Source organism: Ixodes scapularis, unplaced genomic scaffold (genome assembly GCF_016920785.2).
Source record: "Ixodes scapularis isolate PalLabHiFi unplaced genomic scaffold, ASM1692078v2 PGA_scaffold2__306_contigs__length_199485367, whole genome shotgun sequence".
NCBI classification, from domain to species: domain Eukaryota; kingdom Metazoa; phylum Arthropoda; class Arachnida; order Ixodida; family Ixodidae; genus Ixodes; species Ixodes scapularis.
Genome location: NW_024609857.1, coordinates 102,728,549 through 102,754,088, shown reverse-complemented (window position 1 = coordinate 102,754,088; position 25,540 = coordinate 102,728,549). Strand labels below are relative to the sequence as shown.

The 25,540-nt window shown below is 45.2% G+C and overlaps 2 protein-coding genes across 2 annotated transcripts in view; one reads left to right on the top strand and one right to left on the bottom strand.

Annotated features, from left to right (window-relative positions):
• LOC120846115 overlaps positions 1-20,920 on the top strand; it is a 30,124-nt gene extending 9,204 nt beyond the window's left edge. The window contains exons 3-8 of the mRNA XM_040217789.3: positions 7,594-8,134; positions 19,546-19,677; positions 19,780-19,896; positions 19,984-20,065; positions 20,563-20,677; positions 20,741-20,920. Coding sequence (XP_040073723.2) covers positions 7,594-8,134; positions 19,546-19,677; positions 19,780-19,896; positions 19,984-20,065; positions 20,563-20,677; positions 20,741-20,824 — 1,071 coding nt within the window. The 3' untranslated portion in view covers positions 20,825-20,920. The remainder of the gene's footprint in view (positions 1-7,593; positions 8,135-19,545; positions 19,678-19,779; positions 19,897-19,983; positions 20,066-20,562; positions 20,678-20,740) is intronic.
• On the bottom strand, positions 20,879-25,505 carry LOC120846116 (5'-deoxynucleotidase HDDC2). The gene is made up of 6 exons (XM_040217790.3): positions 25,311-25,505; positions 25,046-25,176; positions 24,845-24,947; positions 24,664-24,732; positions 21,134-21,272; positions 20,879-21,052 (listed from the first exon to the last, which is right to left on the bottom strand). Exons 1-6 carry the CDS (start codon positions 25,362-25,364, stop codon positions 20,955-20,957), a joined length of 594 nt encoding a protein of 197 aa, XP_040073724.2. The 5' UTR covers positions 25,365-25,505; the 3' UTR covers positions 20,879-20,954.
• Between the last annotated feature and the right edge of the window lie 35 nt (positions 25,506-25,540).

Genomic DNA, 25,540 nt, shown 5'->3' with positions numbered 1-25,540 from the left:
GAATGTGGTGATATCAGTGCATGTGGATTGCAGTTTTATATTTACACTATTAAAATATTTAGATATGACTAATTGTCGCATTGTTATGTGCCTGGCTAACAAAAGTGCGTAATTTTACTTCAGTGATTTGGCGTCTTTGAGTATACGAACAACTTTATTATTAATTATTAAAAAATATAGGAACGTAGGTCTTCATTACCCCAAACTGTCAAGTTATATAGTTAATTTAACAAAATTCACAAAAATAAAGTTCAATACTTGACATTTATACAGCAATGCTTAAGCCTCCTAAAACATTGGGGCAAAAAGTGGAAAAAATGTGTTGTGTTCTAAGCAACACAAGTCAGCTCGCTCTCAGAAATAATTTTGAAATAATTGCATTGCTTTTTTAAAGTAATTTGTAATTGTAACTAATTACTTTTTATGTAACAATAATAGTAATTGTAGTTAAACTGTTTGGGGGCAAGGTAATGGTAATTCTAATTAAATTACATTTTGGAAGGAAGTAATTTACCCATGTATGAATCAAATTACTTGTAATCAATTACTTTTTGAAGTAATTTTGTAATCAGTTCATTACTTTTGTAAGGCTGTAATCACAAGAGTAATCCGATTACATCTAACCGTTCAGAATGTCTAGCGACCGGGAAAACCGGAAAAACCAGGAATTGTCAGGGAAATTTTAATTATCAGGAAAAATCAGGGAATTGTCAGGGATATTGTCAAAAAGCGAGGTCAGTCAGGGAAAATGAACCAGAAACGCAATCAAGTGCCGTGAGTCGACTCAAGAACTTGGGGGCAGAAATATAGGCAATAAATTCTGCTTAAAGAGGAGCGCGGGCCCTCCTCACCTCATGTAGAGTGTGCTACCCAATGCAAAGGGGACAGCCGAAAAATCCAGTTCAAGCCTTGGATTGGATTGGATTGGACTGGATTGAGGGCACGACACTAGGCTTGATCCAGTTAGAGCTACTAGATTTAGTTACAAATGGGAAAGCCGCAGACCCCAATCCAATCCAAGCATTAAGCCGAAAGTATCCGAAAGTGTGCATTTGGCGGCAATGCGCCATGCTGCCAATCGGTTATTGATGTGTATGGTTGAGCGTCGTGGTTTCATTATGTTTCCGGAAGTGGCCTCTTCACTGACGATGTCGGCGGCAAGAAAGTGCTCGTTTAATTTGGACTGGACAAAGCCGAATATTTCGTAATATGCAAGGTGGATTAAGCCCCTTGCAAAATGATGCTCGCAGTGCTCAATGCTCAATGCCTTGTGTGGTAGTAATGGTTTTCTATATTTAACCGCCTCTACAGTGGTCTGGGAGTTTCACCTGGGAAAATCTGGAAAAGACAGAAAATTTTAAAATAATAATTTGCTAGAGACCCTGCCATTACTATTCTTCCACAACTCTCCCCTCCCCCCCCCCCCCCCCCTCCCACCCCCTCCCGGGCACACTTTTCTTTTTTCTATAATGATAGAAATAAAATTTGCATCTTAAAAAAAAAGAAAGAAAATGCGGAGCTGTAGGAAAATAGAGCTAACCCGTTTGTATGGACAGTCTCTGGTGAATGTCCGTTCTCGAGCTGGGACTGGGATTGGGAAGCCCCAGGGAAGCTCCAGTGCGTAACAAAGGTCATTAAGAGCAAAGTTTGAAGGAGGAGAATGTACGTGTGTATAAATTACCGAGTGTGTTTCTAGTATTCCAATTACACATTCCTCTAGAGCGCACTATTTTTAAAATAGGCTTTTTACTGCAGGTACAGTGTCCCGAATTTCTGGGAACGTTGGCATCCAGTGAAGGAGGAGCATCCCAGCATCTAGACGATCTCGTCGTTGCACAGTCTTTCAGGCCCCAGAGAATTCCCCGCTGATTGCGACGTCACTGAAGATGGCAAGAATTCTGCAACAACCCAAGATGCACCGCCAACATCTTGGGTTCGAATTCAGCTTCCAGATATACCTTCTCATCCAAATGTTCAACTTATCCCTCCGCAAATAGTCACACATCCTGGAGGTGGACAGAAAGCAAACAAGATTTTCAAAAAAGATGGTTTGGTACGCTTTCATGGCTCCACTACACTACTGAAGTTTGAAGGGTCGTCTGCTACTGCTGGGCACCAAGCTAGACAACACCAGCCAGACATATTCACTGTTGTTGGGTTCACAAACTGGTAAATGGAATAAGACAAACTTGCCAAACATGAAAATTCAGAAGGGCATGAATGCCTTTTATCAGCACAGCAGCCTCCAATCGACGCCGGTTCGTCACCAAATCAGCGCACAGACTGGAAAGCAGCAGGAAGTGGCAAGGTGCTGTCAGAAGATTGTTTTTCAGGCGTGTAAGTACCTCCTGCGCCAGAGTTTGCCATTTCGAGGTTATTCAGACAAAGATGGAAGCTTCTACCACTATCTCATGTCACACGAAGAAGACAATGAAGAATTCACACTTGGATGAAGCAAAACACGAAGTACACGTCTCCACTGCTTCAAAACGAAATAATTGGTCGCTTTGAGAAGGCTGGCCAAAAAACACTGAGCCGTGCCATTCCAACAACAAACTATGCCATCATCGTAGATGGCTCGTGGGATGTGGCTGGTGTTCCGTGCGCTATGTGGAAGAGAACCTCAGACCAGTTGAAGTTTTTCTAGGGCTCTGTACCCCGCCAAATAGAAAGGGAGCCACGATTGTAGAAGCCGTGGTGGATTTCTTGAATATAGTTGGGCTTCCACTCTCTGGTTGCCGTGTGCAGACTTACGACGGGGCCGCCAACACGAGCGGGGAGTTAAATGGATGCCAAGCAATTATAAAATCACAAAACCCACTTGCTATTTACTTGCACTGCGGAACCCACAGTTCCGACCTTGTAGCTGCTGACGTCTCAAACTGCTGTCCAGAACTTCAAGATGCGCTCATGGCCGTTAGGGAATTGTCGTGCTCTCAGCACGTTCTGGAAAGTTAAGCAGATTTTTTTGCGAAAGAAAGCTGGGTAAAAACATCAAAACCCTATGCCAAATGTACTTCTTATGCAGAAGACCAGCGATATCTGCAGCGCTGGACGAGCAAGAGGCCATAATTGCTTCCCTAGAAGAAACGATGAAAGAAGCATTGGACCGAGCAGTCTGCTAAGATTGGTGGTATCCTACGCGCCATGGAATTGGGAAACATGCGCCTTCTGTTGGAAATTGCTTTGAGGGTGTTCTCAGTGCTTGAGGACCTACACACATACCTACAAGGACGTTCGTCGACAGTTCAGGGAATGCTCTAGGTGGTGGAGTCTGCCAAGTGCAAGTTGCACCAGCTTCGGTCTGAAGAAATATTTGATGAACTGTTTGAACAGGTCGCCAAAGCTGCTGAGAATGGCAGTGTACATGCAGTGACCTTCCAGTTAAAGTGAGAACCTATTTTTGGAATGTATTTTTTTCAGTAGTTGATGCAGCACTGTCGGTCATTAAGAGGTGCTTTAATCCCGACGCGGAAGGAATTTGTGACATATAAGGCGCTGGAAAGTGTTTTTTTTAACATGCAATCGGAAGCAGATGTGGACGTAATCCGACGGTACAAAGGCATTGATTCCAATAAAGTCGTGTTTCGCATGCACCTGTTGCACGAAGAGCACTCCGATCTAAGATCTATCGACGAATTGGCAGCGGCAATTTGGAACATGCATGAGTCGACACGTTTGTACTTCAAAGATGTAGAGAGTGTCCTCAGGGTCATCCTGGTGATGCCAGTCTCCTCCTGTGAGGTGGAACGATTGTTCAGTGCCCTGATAAGGTTAAAGACATTGCTGTGGAGTACCATGGGGGGAGATACGCCTAAGCTGCATGGCACATGTTCATCAAGACGTTGTAGACCGCATGGAGTTGTCGCAGCTGATGGGCAGTTTTGTCAGTGCATGCAAGAACTGCGCTGTCGTTTTTGACCCTCTCTAAGGTTCTAATCCGGGAAACTTAGGGACCTATTATGAATCCATATTTCAGAGTCCTGGGTTGCCATTACACGTGTTACTTGCAACCAATAATTAGAAAATTTCTGTTCAGGCACTGCTGTTTTGTTATGATTGTGTTTTGTTTTGTATACATTTTTATTTTGGAGTGAAATCATGCCACTCTTGTGTTTTATGTTTTGCTACCGTTGCTGCCAAAAGGATGGCATGGCCCAGAAATGTCTCGGGGCATAGCCCTGAGACGTTTCTGTACAGTTCTGTCTCAAATAAAGGTATAAACAAACAAAATTTAACAAAGAAGTTTCTTTTCTTTCTTACACTGTTTTTCAATGTTGGTCTTTTTTCTGGTGTGTCGATCTCACCAGTTCTTTTTACAGCGGAGCTGTTAAGGGCTAGTTTCCCCAGTTTCATGTCCGTCACTGAAGAAATGTCAACACAAAACTCTGGACAGCTACCACCATCTTTGAGCAATGTCAGCAACCAGACAACCTGCTTGCCAGTTGTCTAGTTGCCGTTGTCGCTCATAGATGGCGGCAACCTTTCCAGCCTTTCCACTGTGGTTTTCACGAGAGTGGAAAGGCTGAATTTCTCTAAGCGTTGTCCTAGAAAGCTTCCTCAAGGTCGTTCTAGACTTCGTCCTTAAGGTTATCCTTGTGGTCGTCCTCGAGGTTGTCCTCGAGGTCGTCCTAGAAGTTATCCTTGAGGTCGTCCGAGAGGTTGTCCTACAAGTCATCCTTGAAGCCGTCCTAGACGTCGTCCTCAAGGTCGTTTTAGAGGTCGTCCCAGGCGTTGTCCTTGAGGTCGTCCTATACATCGTATCTGAGGTCGTCCTCGAGGTTATCCTAGAAGTTGTCCTTGAGGTCGTCCTAGACGACGCCTAGAGGACAACGTCCTAGACATTGTCCTCTAGGCGTCGTCTTGAGGTTGTCCAAGAAGTCGTCCTGGAGGTTGTCCCACCATAGTACAGCTTCGCTGGTCTTCCTTCTTCACCGGAGTGGAAAGGCTGAAAGTTTTTTACAGCGGAGTCGTTAAGGGCTAGTTTCCCCAGGATCGTGTTCGGTGTTAAACAAATGTCGACACCCGTGGTCGACACAACACTCTGGTTGCCGCTGTCGCTCATAGATGGCGGTAGCTGTCCGGAGTGTTGTGTTTGCCGGTTGTCTCTTTGCCATCGTCGCTCATAGATCGCAATAACCTTTCCAGCCTCCACAATCAGACTACCTGGTTGCTGCCGTCGCTCATAGATGGCGGCAACATTTCTTCGGAGGAAGAAGAGCAGGGACGGAATGAGCGGCGATGTGCACAGCAGCGCGAATGGTTCCCTAACTGCCGCAAGGCCGCTATCATCTAAAGTTCTACTGCGTCGAGCGCTTCAGATTCTCTTGCGAAAGCAGATCAGATCACTCACCTGGAAAGCCACCGCCGAGAACAGAAGCTACAGCTCCTCCGCTCGTCTTCCTTCTTCACCAAGTGGAAAGACTGAAAGTTTTTTTTTATATAATTTGAGTTTGAAACATTGTTTGAGAAGATTAGTTTGTTGTGCACTGTAAATCATTAACAATATTATAATAACACTAGATGTGAACATGTGTGCTTGTTTTCTGTTTTAGTATGCAGTTTTGATTTGTTTGTAAAATAAAATTCATATTTTCAGTTATCAAGAGGGCTGCTATGGCAAAGTTTGTGACCCCCCCCCCCCCCCCCCCCCCCAATATTTTTCTGGATTTATGCCACTGATTGCATGCATCAATGATTATGTTTTTGTTTTAAATTTGGGATCGAAGAGTGCACTAAAGTAGTCTATAGCTTTGTCTTTTTGTGCTTTAGCATAATCTGCCTATATCATGGGGTCTAAACATTTGGAAATTAATTGCATAACCGTCCCTCTTCTATGTAAAAAGTGAAATCAAATTCATACTCCCTCCTTCCTTTGGACCCCGAAAGAAAAGGGAAGGATTAATTATACCTTCCGTTTTCTAGGTGTAAAGAAGTTAAGGGTGCCAGACTTTATTACACTTTTTGTACATAAGTGGGTGCATATGCATGTAATTTGCAGTTTTTTAGACTATGAAGTAGGATGGATCGTAGTATATTTACGTGTATATATGATTAAAAAAGATGGCGAGCATTTATAAGCTCTACCCAAAGTTTCTCTTTCACATCCAAAAACCTTTTTCTTTTCTTTTTTCATGCCGGCAGCAGCAAAGTAAGGGTGCACAGTGGATTCAATATTTATGTCATATAAGTCATTTAGTTACCGCCTCTTATAGGCCTTCGACTGGTTGGGGGCATGGTCATTAAAGTTTAAGTGAACACAGAATGAGTTTTAATAGTGTGTGAGGAAGCTTAGGCATATTCCACCTACATCATGGAGTCTAAAAATTCGGAAATTAATTGCATAACTGTGCCTCATCTATGTAAAAAGTGCAATCAAATTCATACTCCCTCTTTCCTTTACACCCAGAAAGAAAAGAAAAGAATTAATTATACCGTCCCTTTTTTAGGTGCAAAGAAGTTATGGGTGCCAGACTTTTACACTTTTTGCACATAAGTGGGATGCATATAATTTGCAGTATTTTGAGACTATGAAGTAGGATGGATCATATTCAAGTCATATTAAACTTTAATAAGGTGTAGATGGGTTGCACAGTGGGTTTAATATTTGTCATATCAGTCATTTAGTTACTGTACTGCCTCTAATAGGCCTTCAACTGGTCGGGTGCATGGTCACTAAACTTTAAATTAACACAGAATGAGCTTTAATAGTGTATGAGGAAGCTTAGGAAAAACAATAAGGAGTTCAGCTGGGTTTTTTAAGGCATATTTATTGCCCACATGCCGATTTTCCTTCATAAAAGTACACATTGAAAATGTAATTGAGGTGTATTGCTTTGTTTTTTAATTGAATTAAGAGTTACTTTTATTGAAACCTGTAATGGGCCTCTTCACAAAAAAAAAAAGTCGCTTGCGACATTCTTGTTGCCATGTCTGATGCTTTTAAGCACAACTAGTTGAGTGAGGCAATGAAACTGTATTGTCCCTTGTTTACAAATGAGTGGGGCACAGAGGTGGGGAAGTGAAGCATTTTCTTTCAGTTAGACTTAGCAATGCAGAAAGAAATCTTGAGATAACATTTGCAGTGAACTGATTGAGAATGAAGTACTTGATATTCATGCTTGTGCTCCAGAAGGTACCCTTTAGGCTCTAAAATAAAATCTTGACCTCTCCAAAATGACTCCAACTGATCTACTGAATTCAAGCACAGAGCCATGCCTTGAAAAATATTAAACCCAATGTTTGTGCTAGGAACCTTTTTTTCTGGCTTTTGAGCATCATGTTGTAACCACTGCACGTGCTAAGCCCACTTGTGGCACGCGTTCTCAACACCGTGATCAATCTTGTCAACAGACCGATCTTACCAAGTGTTTTGTGCATGCGTGAATGCGTGACGCCGTCGCCACAGCTACGGTTCACAGGAGGCAGACAGCAGTAGACAAGAGAAACGGCTTGTGCAGTCTCGCGCTCTACATGCGCAGAGCTCCATCTTGGTTGTTGAACGTGCAGAAAGACTAAAGTTCCCTCGACGCATTGCGGTAGCGGTGGCGTAGTCAAACTGGTTGGTGATTAGGTCTACTTTTTCTTTTGCAGAGGCACAACGTACCAGAAATCTGGTACAGCCACGTCGTGGCAAACAGGCACGATATCCCAGACCTGCAGGTGGCTTCTTACCTCATGAGCAAGTTTTTCTCTTCCTCCCAACACGAGCTACAGCAGACGCTCTCACGTGGGGATGCCCAGGTGTGGGCTGAAATCTTCGAGGAGAATGCGTCGCATCCACAGCTCCGTTCCCTCCGTCATACACTCGGCTGCGTGTCCGATCACAACCTGTACGTGCCTGCAACGCTCGAGGTGTTGTGCGAGTTTGCTCTGCAGTGCGGACTGAGCGTCGAGCTCGCCATGAACCTGGTTGGGGCCTGCGCCAAAGTGGATTTCAGGCCACAGTGCTTTGATGAACTGGGGACACTGTACGCTGGCCAGCTGGCGGAGATGATGGACAATCAGAAGTTTCCCATGATCCAGGGTCTACACTTTGCTCGCAGTCTTGCCTATTTGGACTGCCTGTCGCCACCCCTCGTGCAAAAGATCTTCAGCGTGGAACTCTTGCGAAAGGTAGACGCAGTCATTGAAGGTGAGTCAAGGTGCTGTTAGCCAAACTTCCAAAGTGTGGCTTGTGGAAGCTTTTAAAAGTGCTGCCATGGTGGGGGTGATGCAGTGGCCGCACGCGTTTAGTTGGCGCACTTCAGCTCAACAGTCTGCGACAAACCTCGTGCTGCAGACTTTTACGTGATGAATTCAGTTTCCGCTTATGTCAGTATTACTATGGGCAAGTGTTGTACTGGCATCTATTCATGTAATCGCACAAGTCACACGCTTATGTGCAAGCATGCATCCGTTTGCATCACACAGGCACAATATCCATATAAAGACCGGGTTAGTGGTTGTACCGTACCAGCCAAACTGCCCCTTTGCAGGAAGAACAGAAGCCACTATATTTCAGCCTATTTTTTTACTATATAAACAGCCAATACAAACAGACACGGTAGTACACAGTGTGTGCAAGCATACCCTGTTGAGGATGCAAACCTTTACAGGGTTTTTTAGGCATCTGAACTTTTGGAAATATGGTACTAACCAGGTATTCGAGCATCTGGTGGAATCCGAATATAAGTGACTGCTATTCTTGTAGTACTCCTGCCATCTTCCACGGTGCTGGGTAGATACAGAAGGACCTTTGCATAAGCATGATCGACAGGAGAGAGCTCTCATTGAATGGGAGTCTCCTAAAGAGAAGCGTTTTTCTAGACTCTAAATGCAATGTACATCTCCTGCAATATGAAAGACCCACTGAAAGCACGTGGCCAAGATGGCGGCAAGTGACGCCATCTTGGCCATGCACATTCCGGACGATTCGAGTCTGCCTTGAGGAAAGGATACTCATTCGGGGCTTAATCGAGCCTGAAAACGCTTAACAGTTTTGGGTTTGGATTAGCGGAAGAGCTTCCTTCATTGCCGTCCGGCCTAGAGATATGGTCACGAAGGCTCGAAATAAACATAGTCATCACAGTGTTTTTATTCATTGTTTCAGGTGTAAAATATCAGAAGAGGCACTACCAAATAAACAAATATTACAGTTATACCCGAGGCGTATATTCAAAAGATAAAATGCATTGAAGAACACATTTGTTGGTCAGAAAGGTGGCACAAACCTCACGCTTTATCACCATGGTTGAGGCCGGTCTATCTCAGGCAGCAATTGTGGCATTAGTAGGACATAGCCGAACTGCTCTTTGCCACGAAACCGAAACAAGAAACTGATAAGCGCGCGTTGTACTTTAGCTGTGTCTCCCCACCCCCAAGTGAGTCCTCTCATAGAAGTAAAACGAAATCGCCTGGAGCACTCACAGCGCCCCCGCCAGCCACCATCTCGGCCATGCGCTTCCAGTGGGTCTTTCATATGGCAGGAGACTGTACTTCATTCACTTTCCTTCCCAACTGAACTCAGAACTTCGAGCACGAACTGGTAATTATACACCAACTCATGTTTACAAACAAACCGGAGCGCCCCTAGCGGACGCCACCGGCGCTGCGCATGCGCGATGGGGGTGTGGGCACGAAGCTCGCCGTCGCCCATAAACAAACTATTGAAATGTGATGTTGTCGGCGTCTGTGTGAGTCCCTCTGCCCTTTTTCGCGTTCGAATTGTAGATTCTACGTCTTCCTGGCGATGTCTGACTACTTGAGCGGCCTCAGCGAAATTACCGAGGCTCATTACACTGCAAAACTTCGCGTGAATAATGTGACATGTTTCGATTCATTCCACGTGGACGCCGCAGAATGTACGCTAAAGCCTGATTCGCATGATGAGATTTCGCTCGCAATTTTCAGTCGGGACGTCGATCGGGCTGCAAAAGCGTGAACCGTAGCTGAGATGGTCGACGTCGATGCTGAAAATCTCAAGCAGAATCGGACCAAGTGAATCAGGCATAACAAGTCAGTGACGGCCACTGGTAACAATTATTAATACATCCTTTTATCTACTGTTTACATCGAGCCTGCTTACCAACCTTCAAACTTGAGTATTTTGAGGCCTGCACTTACTTCTTATCGCCCCCGCAGGGGGCACCTGTGAAAGCAGGTGTTTGGAGAGTGGCGTCTCCACGGACCCCGAGCCATGCGGGTTCGCCCGCCCACGTCTGGCTGTGCGTGGCTTTCCCGTGTCCGGGGAAAAGGGCATCCTGGTGGTTGAGCCGAGTCCGGGGTAGGTTCGGACCTTTCGGGGCCCCCCGGACGAGGCAATACACCACTTCGGCCCCCGCTTCCCGTAGACGGGAGTCCTGGCTTGGCCCGACCAGGATGATTCAGTCAGTCGCCACTTCTACTATCCCCTCCCTTCTTTCGCCCTTATCTTCTCATACTTTTCACTCTCCTCATTTCTCTTCTTTCCTTTTTCAACTCCTTTGGCGGCAAGGGCTAACCTTGGGTGGCGACAGACCCCTTGTCCAAAACCACACTTGGTTATAGTACCTGGGCAGTGCTAATAGTTTAACGGTTCCAGCAAAGCCCTTTTTGTTATGGTCCGTTAACTATTCCCTTGTTGGGCTCCGTGGTGGGCGGCACACCACAGGTTCTGAACACTCTCCGCCTCTTATGACTGCCCCTCCTCCTAAACCCTGCTCACGACAGCCCTGGAAAAGGCGCTGCCTTGAGCACAAAACCATCGAAAAAGACCCTCCTGTGGAAAACTTTACCAAGTTCTTTGTTGTTCATTCTTTAGATGAACAAAAACCCGTTGCAAAGATATCTCCTTTTATTGTGTCAAAGGTTCTGGAACACCTTATCGGGTTCTCGTATAAGGCCAAGAAACTGCACTCTGGAGACCTCCTTGTTGAGGTGGATACAAAACTTCATAGCGAAGCATTATGTAAGCTCACAAACATTGTAGATGTGAAAGTGTCGGTGAGTCCTCACCGCACACTCAACACCATCCGTGGAGTTCTTTCCGAGGACGACCTTATATAAACAAGTGAAGAAGAACTCCTTGAAGGACTTAAAGGCGCCGGTGTTGTCGCTGTAAAACGCATAATGTTCCGAAAAGATGGCAGAGAAACCCCATCAAGACACGTCATCCTGACCTTCGAGAAACATGCTCTTCCCGCAACAATCAAAGCAGGCTACCTGAACTGCCGCATTCGTCCCTACATCCCCAACCCGCAACGATGTTTCCGCTGCCAACGATTTGGCCACAGTTCACAGAGTTGCAGAGGAAAAGAGACTTGTGCGAAGTGCGGAGGGCAGGACCACGTCGCCGACATCTGCGACGCAGTGGCCCGCTGCAGTAACTGCAGTGGACCACACCCAGCCTACTCCCGCACCTGTCCTCTGTGGAAACAAGAAAAAGAAATTCTTTCACTAAAAGCCAAGGAAAATATCACATATCCAGAGGCTAAGAAAAGGTTGTCGTTCCTCTCAAAGGGAGGCTATGCCGAGGTGGTGCGCAGGGGCCCTGCACCACGCTCGGAGTCGAGGGCCACCCAGGTCTCGCCAGAGATGCTGGCAGTGGCCCTCAAGGCCCCAACTCCTGAACGCAGGCAGCTGCCCCCTCAGACACCTCGAGGGAGCACGCAAGCTGCCCTCTCACAGAGTGGGACGGCAGCAGCCGTGCCCGCTGTCCCTCCTGGACCCTCCCTGAGGGAGAAGGAGCGAAGCCCTCGCTCCAACTCGCTTGGGAGGGGCTTTTCTTCTAGGGAGCTGCGCGACTCTCGCACGGCCCCTGGCTCTAATGGAGTGGAACCGATGGAGCAGGACAATTTGCCCAGCTCCTCCTCCACTCCTCCCTGTGGATCGGGCCGAGGGCGGCAACCGCCCTCTCGAACGCCCGATCAACCGAAGCCCGCAGGCAAACCTGCCTGCGAAACTAGGGAGATGGAAGTAGCAGCTGAGGCTGCTGATCCGTCCACAAACCTGTCTGACTTCGAAGACACGGATTGGCAGACCCCAAAACCCAAGAACAAAGCAAAAACGCCTGTTAAGCCTCCGAAATGAACCCTTTACCCAAGGCGTTTAATTTCACCCCATGCAATTTTCTTCATGTATATACCCCATATATTTTAATTCTGGAGCTCTCCAATTTCACATTGTCGACTCTTTTATGTGTATTGCATTGTGATAAATATTTTGAGATCAGAATAACCTTGCTTTTTAATATTAATTTTATTATTCATTTTTAGCGATTTTAAAATTTGGTCCACATTCCTAACGCCCCTTTTAGCTTAACACATTTTTATGGCAGGAGGCTTTTTACAGTGGAATTGCAGAGGACTTTTTCACAACCTGGATGATGTTTACTCCTTGCTTCAGGAGTACACACCCTCTGCAGTATGTCTCCAGGAGACATATTTGGGACCATCAAAAAGTAATTTCCTGCGATCATTTCAAGTCTTTCGCAAAGATCGCATAACAACATCTGGCAGTTCCGGAGGAGTTGCCATTATTGTGGACGGAAAGGTACCAGCTGTTGAAATTTCTTTGGACACTTCTCTGGAGGCTGTCGCAGTACGGTTGATGTTAGATCGCCTTATTAGCATATGCTCCCTCTACATACCCCCTTCATCTTCCCTGACGCTGACCGATCTTGAACGCCTTGCAGACCAGCTTCCAGAACCCTATGTTCTCCTAGGAGATTTTAATGCCCACAATCCGCTCTGGGGAAGTCAACGGGTCGACAGCCGAGGATCTGTTATAGAAAGGTTTCTCTCCCGAAGAGCTGCCAGTCTCCTAAATACTGGTGAGGCCACATATTTCAGCTCGACTCACCACTCCTTTTCCTGCATTGACCTATCCATTGTTTCTTCATCCATGTTTACAAATTTTACCTGGACTGTCCTGAACAACCCACGTGGCAGTGACCACTTCCCTATCCGTCTCATCCCCACAGAGCCCCCACCTATTCTCCCCTGTTGCCCTCCTCGATGGAAACTTTCTATAGCAAACTGGGAACTTTTCCAGGAATGTGTAATGTCTTCTGTCCTGCCTGTAGCACACTCTATTGAAGAAGAAAATGAAATCATCACAACTGCCATTGTTGATGCAGCTCTTGCTGCTATTCCACAAACCTCGGGTAAGCTACCCAAGCGCCCAAAGCCTTGGTGGGATAGGGAGTGCCGAAAGTCCAGAAATCGCCAGAATTGCGCTTGGGCAAAGTTTCGGCGATATCCCACCCCCACCAACCTTCTCGCATTCAAACGCCTGCGAGCAGAAGCCCGACGCGTCAGGAGACAAGCGAAACGCCGTTCCTTTCACTCGTATACTTCCTCCATTAATAGTTTTGCTCCAGCCAAAATTGTATGGGACAGGGTAAGGCGAATGGATGGTGATTACGCCCACTTTTCAATCCCCCTGCTATCAGCCGACGATGGAGAGGCGTTTTCATCTTTGCAGGAACAGGCTGATGCACTGGGTAGACATTTTGCGCAGGTCTCCAGCTCTAAGAATTATACAGAAAAGTTTTTACGCTTTAAAACCAAAGCTGAGAAGGTCCCAATCCGCGGATCTGATAGCTGCGCCGAAGAATATGACCGGCCTTTTACTCTTACTGAGCTGCGTTGAGTCATTGCCACAGCAAAAGCAACATCTCCCGGGGTTGATGACATTCATTACACTATGATTTCCCATCTGCCTGAAGCATTCCTCGTCATTCTCCTCCAGTTTTTCAATAGAGTGTGGGCAGAGGGGAAGCTGCCGAGCGTGTGGAAAAAGGCTATTGTCATCCCTATCTTCAAACCGGGAAAAGACAGAAGTAAAGCCTCCAGCTATAGGCCTATAGCCCTGACTAGCTGCCTGGGAAAGACATTCGAGCGGCTGGTTAACAATAGGCTTATCTTCATTCTTGAACGGAACTCGCTTTTAAGCAATTTACAGTGTGGCTTTCGTGCCGCCAGGTCCACTGCCGACCACCTCGTACGATTGGAAACGGCTGTCCGAGAGGCCTTTATAAACAAGCAGTTCGGCCTTTCAGTATTTTTTGACCTTGAAAAGGCTTACGATACCACTTGGCGGTACGGTATCCTTCAAGACCTTATCAAGATGAATGTTGGCGGGAATATGTTTAATTGCATCGCAGACTTTTTGCAGGATCGCACCTTTCAGGTGCGATTGGGAACAACCCTTTCGTCATGTTTCATCCAGGAGAATGGAGTCCCACAAGGATGTGTCCTGAGCGTTACCCTCTTTCTTATTAAAATCAACTCTCTGTCCCGAGCAATACCACCTTGGGTCTCCTACTCGCTTTATGTTGATGACGTCCAGGTCTGCTTTTCGTCATGTAATTTAGCTATCTGTGAGCGCCAAATCCAAGTAACCATTAATAAAATGAGTAAATGGGCTGATGAGAATGGTTTCAAGTTTTCTGCTGAGAAGACCGAGGCTGTTTGCTTCTCCCGGAGAAGGGGAATGTTTCCCGAACCATCGCTTCACATAAATGGCACACCCCTTCCCGTCCGACCGGAACACAGGTTTCTCGGTATGACGTTTGACAGCAAGCTTACTTTCGGCCTCCATATCAAGGCACTGAAACTGAAATGCCAGCAGAAACTAAACATTTTAAAAGTTCTTTCACATCGCACCTGGGGCGCGGACAGGGTATGTCTTTTACGAATTTACAGGGCTGTAGTGCGCTCTACCCTGGATTATGGAAGCCTTGTTTACGGATCTGCGAAACCATCCACCCTCAAGATGCTTGATCCTATTCACCACCAGGGGATCCGTTTGGCAACGGGGGCATTCCGTACGCCGCCGGTACTTAGCCTGTACGCTGAATCGCATGAGTGCTCGCTCGAGAGACGTAGACTTTTTCTCGCTGTTCAGTACTTTTTAAGACTCCGTTCTTTTCCACAAAATCCTGCTTGTGAAATAATTAAAAACGTAACCTATGAGCGCTTATTTCAGCACAAACCATCTGTAACCCCTCCCTTTGCACTACGTGTAAGAATTGCTACAGAACAATACAATTTTGATGCTCTCTCTCCTGTCCTTGAAATTCAACAAAGAACTGCACCCTGGAAAGTTGCCAATACTTGTTGTAATCTTTCTTTGACCAAGCACAAAAAAGATACAGTTGACCCTTGTGTTCTCAGGCAAGAATTTCTAGAGCTGTGTACCTCGTACAATGGCTACAAGCACTTCTTTACTGATGGATCAAAAACCACAGACTACGTTGGTTGTGCTGCTATCGGCAAGGGCTACAGATCTGTAAAAAGGTTAAACGAAAATGCCTCAATTTTTACTGCCGAGCTTTATGGTCTGATAACTGCAGTTGACCATATTGTCAGACATCGATATAGAAAGTCTGTCATTTTCTCCGACTCTCTGAGCTCACTGAAAGCACTCAACTCTCCAACATTTTGGAAGCACCCTCTGCTTGTGCAACTTTGTAATACACTAACACAAGCACTGGCAAAGAAAATACAGATAGAATTCTGCTGGGTCCCTGGCCATATTGGCATAGAAGGCAACGAGCTAGCTGACCGTGCAGCTTCTGCGTGTGTAGATAGGACAGTTGACTATAACAGCATCCCTGCTACTGATTATTGAGTACCACTAAAAAGGCAAATAAAATATGCCTGGCAGAGGGAATGGGATTCCCAGCTGCAAAACAAACTCCATATGATTAAGCCCATCCTGAGCGAGTGGCGCAGTGCCAGACACCGAGAGCGTTTTTATGAGATAGTTTTATGCCGATTGAGAATAGGACATACCCACCTTACCCATAGCTACCTCTTACGTAGAGAGAGTGAACCGACCTGTGACTTCTGTTCTGAACCATTAAGTATACTTCACATTTTGATAGTTTGTCCACACTTTGAAGAGAACCGTCGAACCTGTTTTTCTATATTCTATCGGGAACATGTACCATTTCACTTGGCTCTTTTACTGGGTGACGAGCCTCTTGTCCCAGTCTCACAAGTTTTAAATTTTTTGGAAGAAACTAATATTCTGCGGAAATTATAAGTCTAGTTCCTAGTAAGGTCCGCTTTGAGGCTTTAGTCAGTCCTTAAAGAATGTAGGCTTCCTTTACACAATGTTTCTGGCGCACTATGGCCCCGATGCTGCTGCGCCGAAAAACCCCAAAACCAACCAACTTCTTATCGCAAGTACGGGGCCCACGTTTGGTCTGTGAGCCGGTGTCGTCTAAAAGAGCAGACGACTAGCAGAAACGTTTGAAAGTGCAGACGACAGTTCGAACAGTCAAGCGGCCGTTTGAACTTGGAAGACGCACTGAACGTAGTCCGCAGGTGGTCCGTACAACTTCGCGGTTTTTCGCCGTTCATGTTAGAACAAAACAAATAAATCTGATGACCAGAAGTATCCGTGAATTCAATCCAAAGTGCTTCCCGCCCAAGCAATCGTGGTCCGACGGCGTCTGGTTTTCGCTTTTCACGGCACATATCCACCTTCTCGGACGAACCGAGCACATGAAAACTGGCCTTCAAACCGTTCTCGACTCTGAGTACAGCCCCAGTCGTGGCGTTTTGACGAAAAGGCAGGTTTTTGTCAGGTTCCTTTCAAAACATTGCAGGAATACACGTCTCGCATGGGGACTTCTGCCCAGAGCCCCAGGCCGGAAGTGCGATTGACGCGCCACCACCGTGCCGTGACGTAACAGAGATGAATTCGTGTATAGAATGGGAGCAAGTCTGACAGCCTCCCTAACATTTTATCTATAGAATTTGAGTGCTTGGTGCTTTCACGGTGCTCAAATATTTGGCAACAAGGCTAGCTTCTGGGTTTTGTCGGTTTGATTCATCCCTTTTCCTGATTACTATTTTGAGGCATTTAAATAGCATTGTTTTTTGTCCAATGGGAAATAATAATATACTTAAATGTTTGCACTACAAAGCTTTTTTGCTTTTTTGGCAAATAGACTCTACCTTCCTCGTACTAAACAAAAAGGGAGTCCGAAATGCAAGGTCACAATGCTCTAAAACAAGGAGTCTAGGGCATGTACAAAAACTCGCTAGCCCAAGGATATTTTCACACAGAGTCCTTAGAAAACAATCTGCCAAATTGTAAAATCTGCCACAAATTTTGATTAGTACTAAGCCCTCTGGAGTGACATGTTCACTAGTTTACATTATTACGTTCTAAATGGAAACGCCAGAATGCATGGCCTTCTATACATTCTGCGCCACCTAGAGACTAATAAAGCTGTAGAGTGGAGAGGGGACTGCAAGAGCTTGCGATATACTAACCCCTTCCGGTGTTGGTATATCGCCGCCAGAGAGTGCAGCACGTATTGAAGGCTACGCGTTTCGTCGTTCGCCTTTTATTCGATTCTGATGGTACGTTTATTGCACATAACATTCATAAGAACAGACAAGGTGCTGTTGTAGACCCCCGAGTAATTTATGAGGTTGCCTACTCCAATGGTGAAGGGGTACAAGTATGTTCCAACTCATGCACACAACTTGCTCCACAAAGGCTGCAACATTTAAAAAGCTAATTGGATACTTTTTGTTTTCCTCAACGTTATTTGTATACAGTGGACTCGTGGTAATTCAAACCTGTATATTTCATACTTCCAGTTAATTCTAACCAATTGAAACATTTTGGTTGTCCCGCTATGTTTTCGATGCATTTATAGGCTGCTTAATTCAAACAGCGTCTTCGCTTAATTCATTCTATTTGTTTATTGCGGCAGGTTAGCCCCGTTGAGCGCGCTTCACACCGAGCACCCGCATACTGCGGGTGTTCGGTGAGACTAACCCACTGGAATTATGCAAGGACAACTGTCCTGACAATCTGCTTTCATTATTTGTGCTTATTTTAGGGGCGAAGCTCCTTAGGGCCTTGTCCGTCCGGCGTCCGTGCTCACATCGATTGCCATCCCATCTGTCTTCTTAAAAAAAGAAAAAATGTTTGCACAGTCGACAGGATTCGAACCTGTGCGGGGAGACCCCAATGGATTTCTAGTCCATCGCCTTAACCACTCGGTCATGACTGCGGGACGAGTAGGGGGCTCTGAGATGGGGTAGTAACTCAAGAGCTGGGGGATGTCATGGATGAAACATTGCATGCAGCCGCTCAACGTCTATACAGGAGAGGGTGCTGCGGTCAAATGCGTATATAATTGCGTTAAATTTTGCATGCATTGGCTCAACGTTTATAGACGAGAGGGCGCTGCGGTCAAATACGTATATAACCACGTTCCATACCACAAATTCTCTTTCTGACATGAACCGTTGACTTATGCGGTGGAGATGCGTTCCCATGGCTTCTAGCGGATCCAAGCTGACCCGCTAGAAGAATCATTGGCTCTGCATTTCGCCGACCATAAAGCAGTAATAATGAAGTCGAAACGCAACCCGGAACTCAGCACTACCTATGAGCAATAAAAAAAAAAAGCAGCACCATCAGCACTACTTATGAACAATAAAATCAGCATCATCAGCACCACCAGAGCTTCGCCCCAATCAACATCATTCACCACGTTGAAATGCTGTCATTTTTTTTTTTTTTTTTTGAGGGGGTTACATTTAAGATTAAAGGAAGAATATTTGCATATAGCAAGCAGATTTATAAATTCCCTCGATTAGGATAACTGGGCACCTCTTTAGATTCAATTTTATGCCGAATTTGTCATTTACATGCCACTCCAATGTAGGCGCTGAACTTTCTGAGGACACGGTTCATAGATATAGTTATATTAAAACTAAGCTTAGAAGTGGACAAGTGGAAGGTTAGGAACAACCTTCACAAGTTCAGCTGCATTTTCATTTAGAACAGTCTTCACGAGTTCAGCTGAATTTTCATTTAAACATGGTGCAACAGTAGCAAAAGGCTTGGAGAAACTATTGCCATGCGCGTCGGCGAGGGAGCGCGTGCGTGGCCGAGTGGTTACCGCACTTGACTCTCGTGCAGTAGCCCAGGGTTCAATTCCTATGAGTCTTTTATTTTCTTTCAATTTAGATTTCTGTTAATTTCGAGAACCGTGTTCCTTGTTCTAGGTTAGAATGTTCTACGCGCCGAATCTTCTAGGCCGATTGTTCCAGAAGTCCACACATGTACAAAAGGGCCCCGCGTGGCGAGCCAAAGTCAGTCTTGCCCCAGAGTTCGACCCTGCTGCTACGTTGACTTCGACGCCCGCGACGCTCTGTTGTTATCATCTGTTTCCTTTTTGTTTTGGGCACAAGTTTGCCCCCATTAAACGTTTCCTCAGTTATTCCTTGTTTGCCACCTCGTCATTCGTGACACTGTTCAATATTCAGTTAGAAAATGCTCTACCAAAACCACTATCCGCTTCGAACTTCATTAATGTTTTATGTGTGTACCTGCTTATAGGTAGGCTTGTGTAGAGAAAGCTGTAAGAAAGCTGCTTGGTATGTGTAGCTATTCCTATAGCAAACCACTACTTTGCCTCATATCATATTTAGATGAATTTCTGATAATTCAAACTTCTGATATTTCAAACAAATGTCTGTGGCTTCCTGGAGTTTTATTAATGAGAGTCGACTGTGTTATTTATTTCGAATAACTCTCTTCCAGAGTGCCCAGAGGAAGAGGACGAACTGAACCAGCTATTGTTCGAGATCAACCGTTGCGTGGTACTTCAGCATCCCGAGCTCGACATTCCTTGGATTTGGTCTGGGCCCCCACAAAATGCAGAGACCAGTGCTGGTAAGTATGTTGTTTTTTTTGTTTTGTTTTTTTAAGCGTAACCATATTTCTAACAATGAACTTTTCAGTGGCAACATCATGGAGATGAATATTTGTGTGCAGGTATTATCACAAAGAGCGATGATTTTCGGTCGTCGGTGGGGGACGTTCTGCGAGACATTTCTGGTGGTGACGGACTCATCCGACCAAAGGTGCTGTCGCCATATTTCCATCCCATTGGTAAGCACAAAACCATCTGCGTAATTCACACGCTTGGTCAGGGACATGCCACAATTTCAACATTTGCTTGCTTTTTTTGTTTTGCAGACTTTGAGTGCCACACAAGCGACGAGTTTGGCTTTGTCAGTTTACATGACATCAGAATAAAACCAGAGTTGTCTTTCACAAGGTAAGTACAATCGGCATCAATATAAGCCGGCTCGTAATGCCGGCCGGAGCGGCGAAAATCCCGTGTGTGGTGCGGCTGTCGTGATAAGCCGCTGAGAGCGAGCCTGGAACGGATTGCCGCGATTTCATGCATGGGGGAAGTTGGCAGAAATGATAAGTCACGCATCTTAAGGGTAAACTTGATGCCTCTCGTTGCGTGGCCGGCTGTTGGTCTTGATGCATCACCATGTCATTCGATTTTTTTTTTTTTAATGATTAGTTTTCTTTGGGTTTGTTGTACATCTATTTATATGGCTTATCATTACTACCAGCCTTCCCCGTGCATGGAATCGCAACGGCCCCCCTCGCCTCACTCTCAACGGCTTATTGCAGAATTTTTGCAGCTCTGGCCGTCGTTTCGTCGAGCCAGCTCATTTTGATGCTGGCTGAACATGCACATGCAAGGAAAAAATAGTCTACCAGAGTTCATTTTACTGAGATTAATTTGTCCTTTTACAGACATGCCATCGTGCTCTTGGACCAACGAGATTTCTGTAGCAACGAAGACCACGTCCTTGGGGACACTGCAACAAAACTTAGGCATTTGGAAATTCTGGGTTACCATGTTGTAAAGGTCAGGAAGTTCAAAAGCATAATCATGGACCAATTGTCACAGTGTGCCGTTTTTCTTCTTCAGATACCGCACAACGAGTTTTCTAGTCTGAGCATGGACTCACAGGCCAAGAGAGACTATTTGCAAAAGAAGATATTCGGAAGGTGACACACGACTCTGGAGTTCATAGGCTTAAGAATCTGATGCGTGTACAGTGGAGTGTATAAATAAAATGCTACGATTGTTTTATTCATAAAAATAAAATGCGGCAGGCAGAAGAGTGGTGTTACAGGACATCTCACCGATGATCTCCATTCTCTGCCGCGCTTATGTGATCTGAACGCAGCTTGTAGAGTTCTTCAACCCACTGGACAACTTTGGGATGCCTGAACTTTCCTGCAATGGGAAGAATCGGAACTGGTTTAAAAAACAAATGCGGAATAACAAAGGAGTTGCACATCTGGCGTCACAACTTGCCATTGGTACTGTCGAAAAACTCTTGCAACTTTCCGGGATCTTCCATCCTTACTTCATACTCGTGAGCTTGCAGAATCATGTCGAACTTGTCCAGGTCCTTCACGGCTTGAGATTCTGGTGTCTCTTGTGCTTCGTACTCCTTCGGGGTACCGCACCACGTGGTGGGAAAGCAAAAAGCACAATGACTATACACTTCATGCAACGCGATCAGTGCGCGGCCGCTACCGAAGGTAGGTTGCGCTGGGTTGACAGTATGAACTGCTGCGTCGTTAAGTGCTCCAATAGTTATGCGTTGTGTCTGGCAGGGAGAAAGTTCATGAATTTTTCAACTCGCCGTTGTTTCGTGGGGCAATGACGACGATGAACCCACGTCACACAATGCAAGAAATTTGGGCTCCCGATCATGTCTGCCACTGCATCGGCACGGGTGACGTATTCTACACTGGCGCTTTGCGCACTGTGTTTGTTTTTGTGCCAGGCACACCATATACAGGCTCGTCGAGATAAATCCGGACTTTTTCCAGAAGTCATCTCAACAATGCAGTGAAGCTAACCTGCCGTATTGCACTTCTGCGACCACGTGATTTGACAGCGGACCATCAAATGATAAACAATTCAAAGCTTGCTCAAAAATGAGCAGGAAATACAACCAGAGGGCAAAAGTACTTGAATCGCTTCGCACCGGAAAGTTGCCTAAGCAAATCATTGCGAGGTATGGCTGCAAGAACACAGAAGTTTACAGCACTGCCAAGATGTTCAGATAATCTGTCAGCCAGGAAGACGTTGCGGCAGACCGAGCAAAGCATTGAAAATGGTGGAAATTAATTTTCTCCTTGCCACTGTGTGCTCTCCTGAATATGGTGAATTTTCCGGATTTATCTCGATGACCCTCCGATGGGACAAACTGAAACACCATCCCACACTCGCGGGTATGCAGTGCCCATTTCGTCTCCATCGTACGTGTCAATGAAATTTTCGAACCAGCATGGCATGCAGTCTATTTCCTAAAGAAAGGTTCGGACAGTACACAACGTGAGAAATGTGAATATAAAGAAAAGTATGATAAAGCTTGGAATCAACTGGGCAATCAATGTTTGAGTTTGGCAGTTTAGATTTGCTTTCTTTTTTGATCTGCCATCTCCAGACATGGAAATCTCCTTCACATATGGCATTGCCGGTAGCCAGTAGGTGACTGCAAAACAAGATGCTGGAATTGTTCTTGACCAAATAAATGCAAGATAACAGGTACATCTCAATCAAAAAAAGGGAAAAAAATTAAACCAGAATAAATCATGTTTTTTTCATTGAATTTAAATTGGATATGAAGCGTACATATATTTAAATCAATTTACCTAAAAAAGGCATTTGTTTTTCATTAGTCATTTTCTGAATGGGAAATTTATTCTTCAATCCTCCCAATTACTGAAAACTGTGTAAAAGAAAATTTTACTAAATTTATTTACCGCAATATTCCAAGAGATAGCCCACCTAAAATTGTGAGAAAACTGGGTGAAAATAAGGCATGGGATAACTTACGGTGTGCAACCAAGAAAAGTTGAAACAGTGCTATTTTTAGATCATTTGTCCTTGCCAAACTTGTTATCACGGTGAGGGGCAACGAACCACAGATGACTACTTCAAAGTCGGCAATGTTCGCTTATATCCCGCCATAGCTAATTAGACACATTTAGGTTGAGGTCATCATTGATTCTAACACTATGATTACTAGGAATGGGCTATCTTTTGGTGTTCAAAAGAAAAAAGCAAACCGAGCCAAAAATGGGGGGCGGCTGTTACCTTTCAGGGGTGGGGCATCACTTGGGATTTTACGTATATAGTGAAGTGCAGTGTAATTGGAAACTTTTTTCTTGATATAAACTATGTCATACTAGAACAAGAGGAGCTTGATGGTTATTGAGAAAGCTTTATTTGCTGTAATACTTCAGCAAAACAAAAGAATAACTTCGAAGTTTACGTTAAAGTCGCGAAGAAACGACTCGTTCCCGCCAAATGGTTTTCCATCAGCTTCGTGCACACAGCGCCACTGTTGCCATTGCTTCTGAGGCTGGTTGCAAACTAAGTACTAAAGGTATTTTTGCTGCACCAAAAGTGTGCATTGACATAAAAAATATGGTTTTTGAACTCAAGAATGGTTTGCGAATTGTTTAATAACGGCGACTTTTTTGCTTTTAAAGTGTGCAAGGTGGTGGCATGGCCTCATAAAAAAGGCTTGTGTAAGACAAAACATACATATACTGACCAGTGTAAGAACACCTTCACATGTACAATTAGATCTCTGTGCATGCCACTCTGTCACTCCCTTTGTCGGTCTGTGCGCACGTGCACGCACGCATACAAGTTTTTGTTTGTTTCCTTTGCATTCTGATATGCTTGCATTAGATGCCATGCATGACTGATGAAAGAAGTGAACGATAGAAACGAAGCTCACCTCTTCGATTAGTGCAGCAGAGCACCACATTTTGCTTGTGTTCAGCCTGTCATACATTTTCATTTGCGTGTTTATTTATTTATTTATTTTTTATCGAAAACAAAATTATTGCGACATCATCAAATTACAGACAAACAATAATAAAAACTCATTTCTGATATTGGTTTTGCAGAAAATAATTTTTGTGAGAAAGAAGTTCGTTTGGAAAATCATCATAGTGAAATTGGTGTGGCTTAGATCCCGATTTAAATAATCTTATTTTTATTCTCCACCCAACTAAATGGATGCATGGTAGATTAATTTTAGGATGTCAATGCCTCGTCGATTTTGTGAAGAAATGCAGTGGTTGCAGCTTCTAAAAGCCGGGAAGGTTTCTTGTCGGGAGCCAGCATGCAGTGTGATTGATAGATGTTAAATTTGTTTTTTGGGATATATAACAAGTGTAGAACACTAGATGACCTTTTTGAGGTCTGCCCCAGCCCTCGTGCAACGTCGCCATCAACCTGTCGGCGTGAAGAACCAAAGATACGTCCATTGCGCTTCCGCTGCCACGGCTTCTCACGCGAAAAGGCGCCACGATGGACTACAGAAGATGCAAAGAGCCACCGAAGCCAATCCAATGCAGTACGAGTGTCGCATGACCTTCTGGTACCGCAGTGACACTCTGGGCAGTGGGCACGTAGTTGCTCTTTCGGAGTCTTTCACAGCGTAGTGTCCGCGGCAGTCATGGAGGTAGGAAGATTCTGGAGGTGACATTGTGTCTCCACATGTGAAGCCGGGGGAGGCTTCCGGTTTGGAGGGACACCCCCAACGAATACCAAAAACAAACAGAACCAAAAGGTGCTATTCGACAGATTTGGGCACCCTTGGATGCCATTGGACGAACTTGGTTACCCTTGGGGGCGTTCCCACTGAGCACGACCTCTTCTTCCGGTTTCATTTATGATTTTCTCGTTTGGCTGGCTTGAACCGATTGTCGCCTCCTCTTCCTTCTACCTCCATGGCTGTAGTCTATCTTAAGGTGAAATTGAGTATAACTAACATTTTTCCAGTACTGTTTGACTGTACTGTTGCAACTTACCTGCCAGAGACCAGTGAACTCCTTTTCTGTAACGGAGTCTACCAAGTGACCAAGGTCTTGCATAGCACTCTGCAACAAAAAAAAAAAAAAAAAAAAAACAATATTAAATGCATGTTTTTTTGTTTTTTTTTTTTCTAAGGAAACAAAGTACACAAGTTGGGTGTACCCGCCGAGTACTCACTGCCTCTCTCTTGAACTTCTCTTCTTGACTGACGCCGCAAGTTGGTGTTATGTCTCCCACGATGCATTCTGCCATGTCGTGAACCAATGCCATTTTCACGCATCTAAAAAAGAAGAAAAATTGGGGACACATCTGTGGCACTTGTTACGAGTATGGTGACATCGAACAGTGTTCGCTGCAACGGTGTTCTGGCAAGCATACTTGTCCTTATCGATGCCCGCGTCTGGACTGTTGCCAAGCATCATTGCCATGATAGCCATGCGGTACATGTGACCGGCGATTCTCTCGGGGTCGGGGACTCCTCTTAGGACCCAGCCTGTCCTCCGGATGTCCTAAACGCGAAAAGAAAACGCTTATCCAATCTGGTTGTATGCTCGCACTATTGATACACAGTGAAAGTTTCTTCACAAAAAAAGGTTCGCGATCACCTGGACCGTCACGGTAGTCATCGCGTAGCAGTGCGTACCTTCAATTTTCCCACCATCATGAAGTATTTCAAAGCGTCAGCTGCGTCAGACATACTACACGCTTGTCGGTTATCACGGCGAATGAGTGGTATGAGAAATAGCGCAGACGTTTAGAGAAACAGATCTCACAAAGCTCACTGAACAGCAGCAGACGGCAGACAACAAACTGTTGCAGCTAGTCAATATCTTAGTTTCGAAAGTGCAGGTTAGATGGCAGCACCTATTGGTC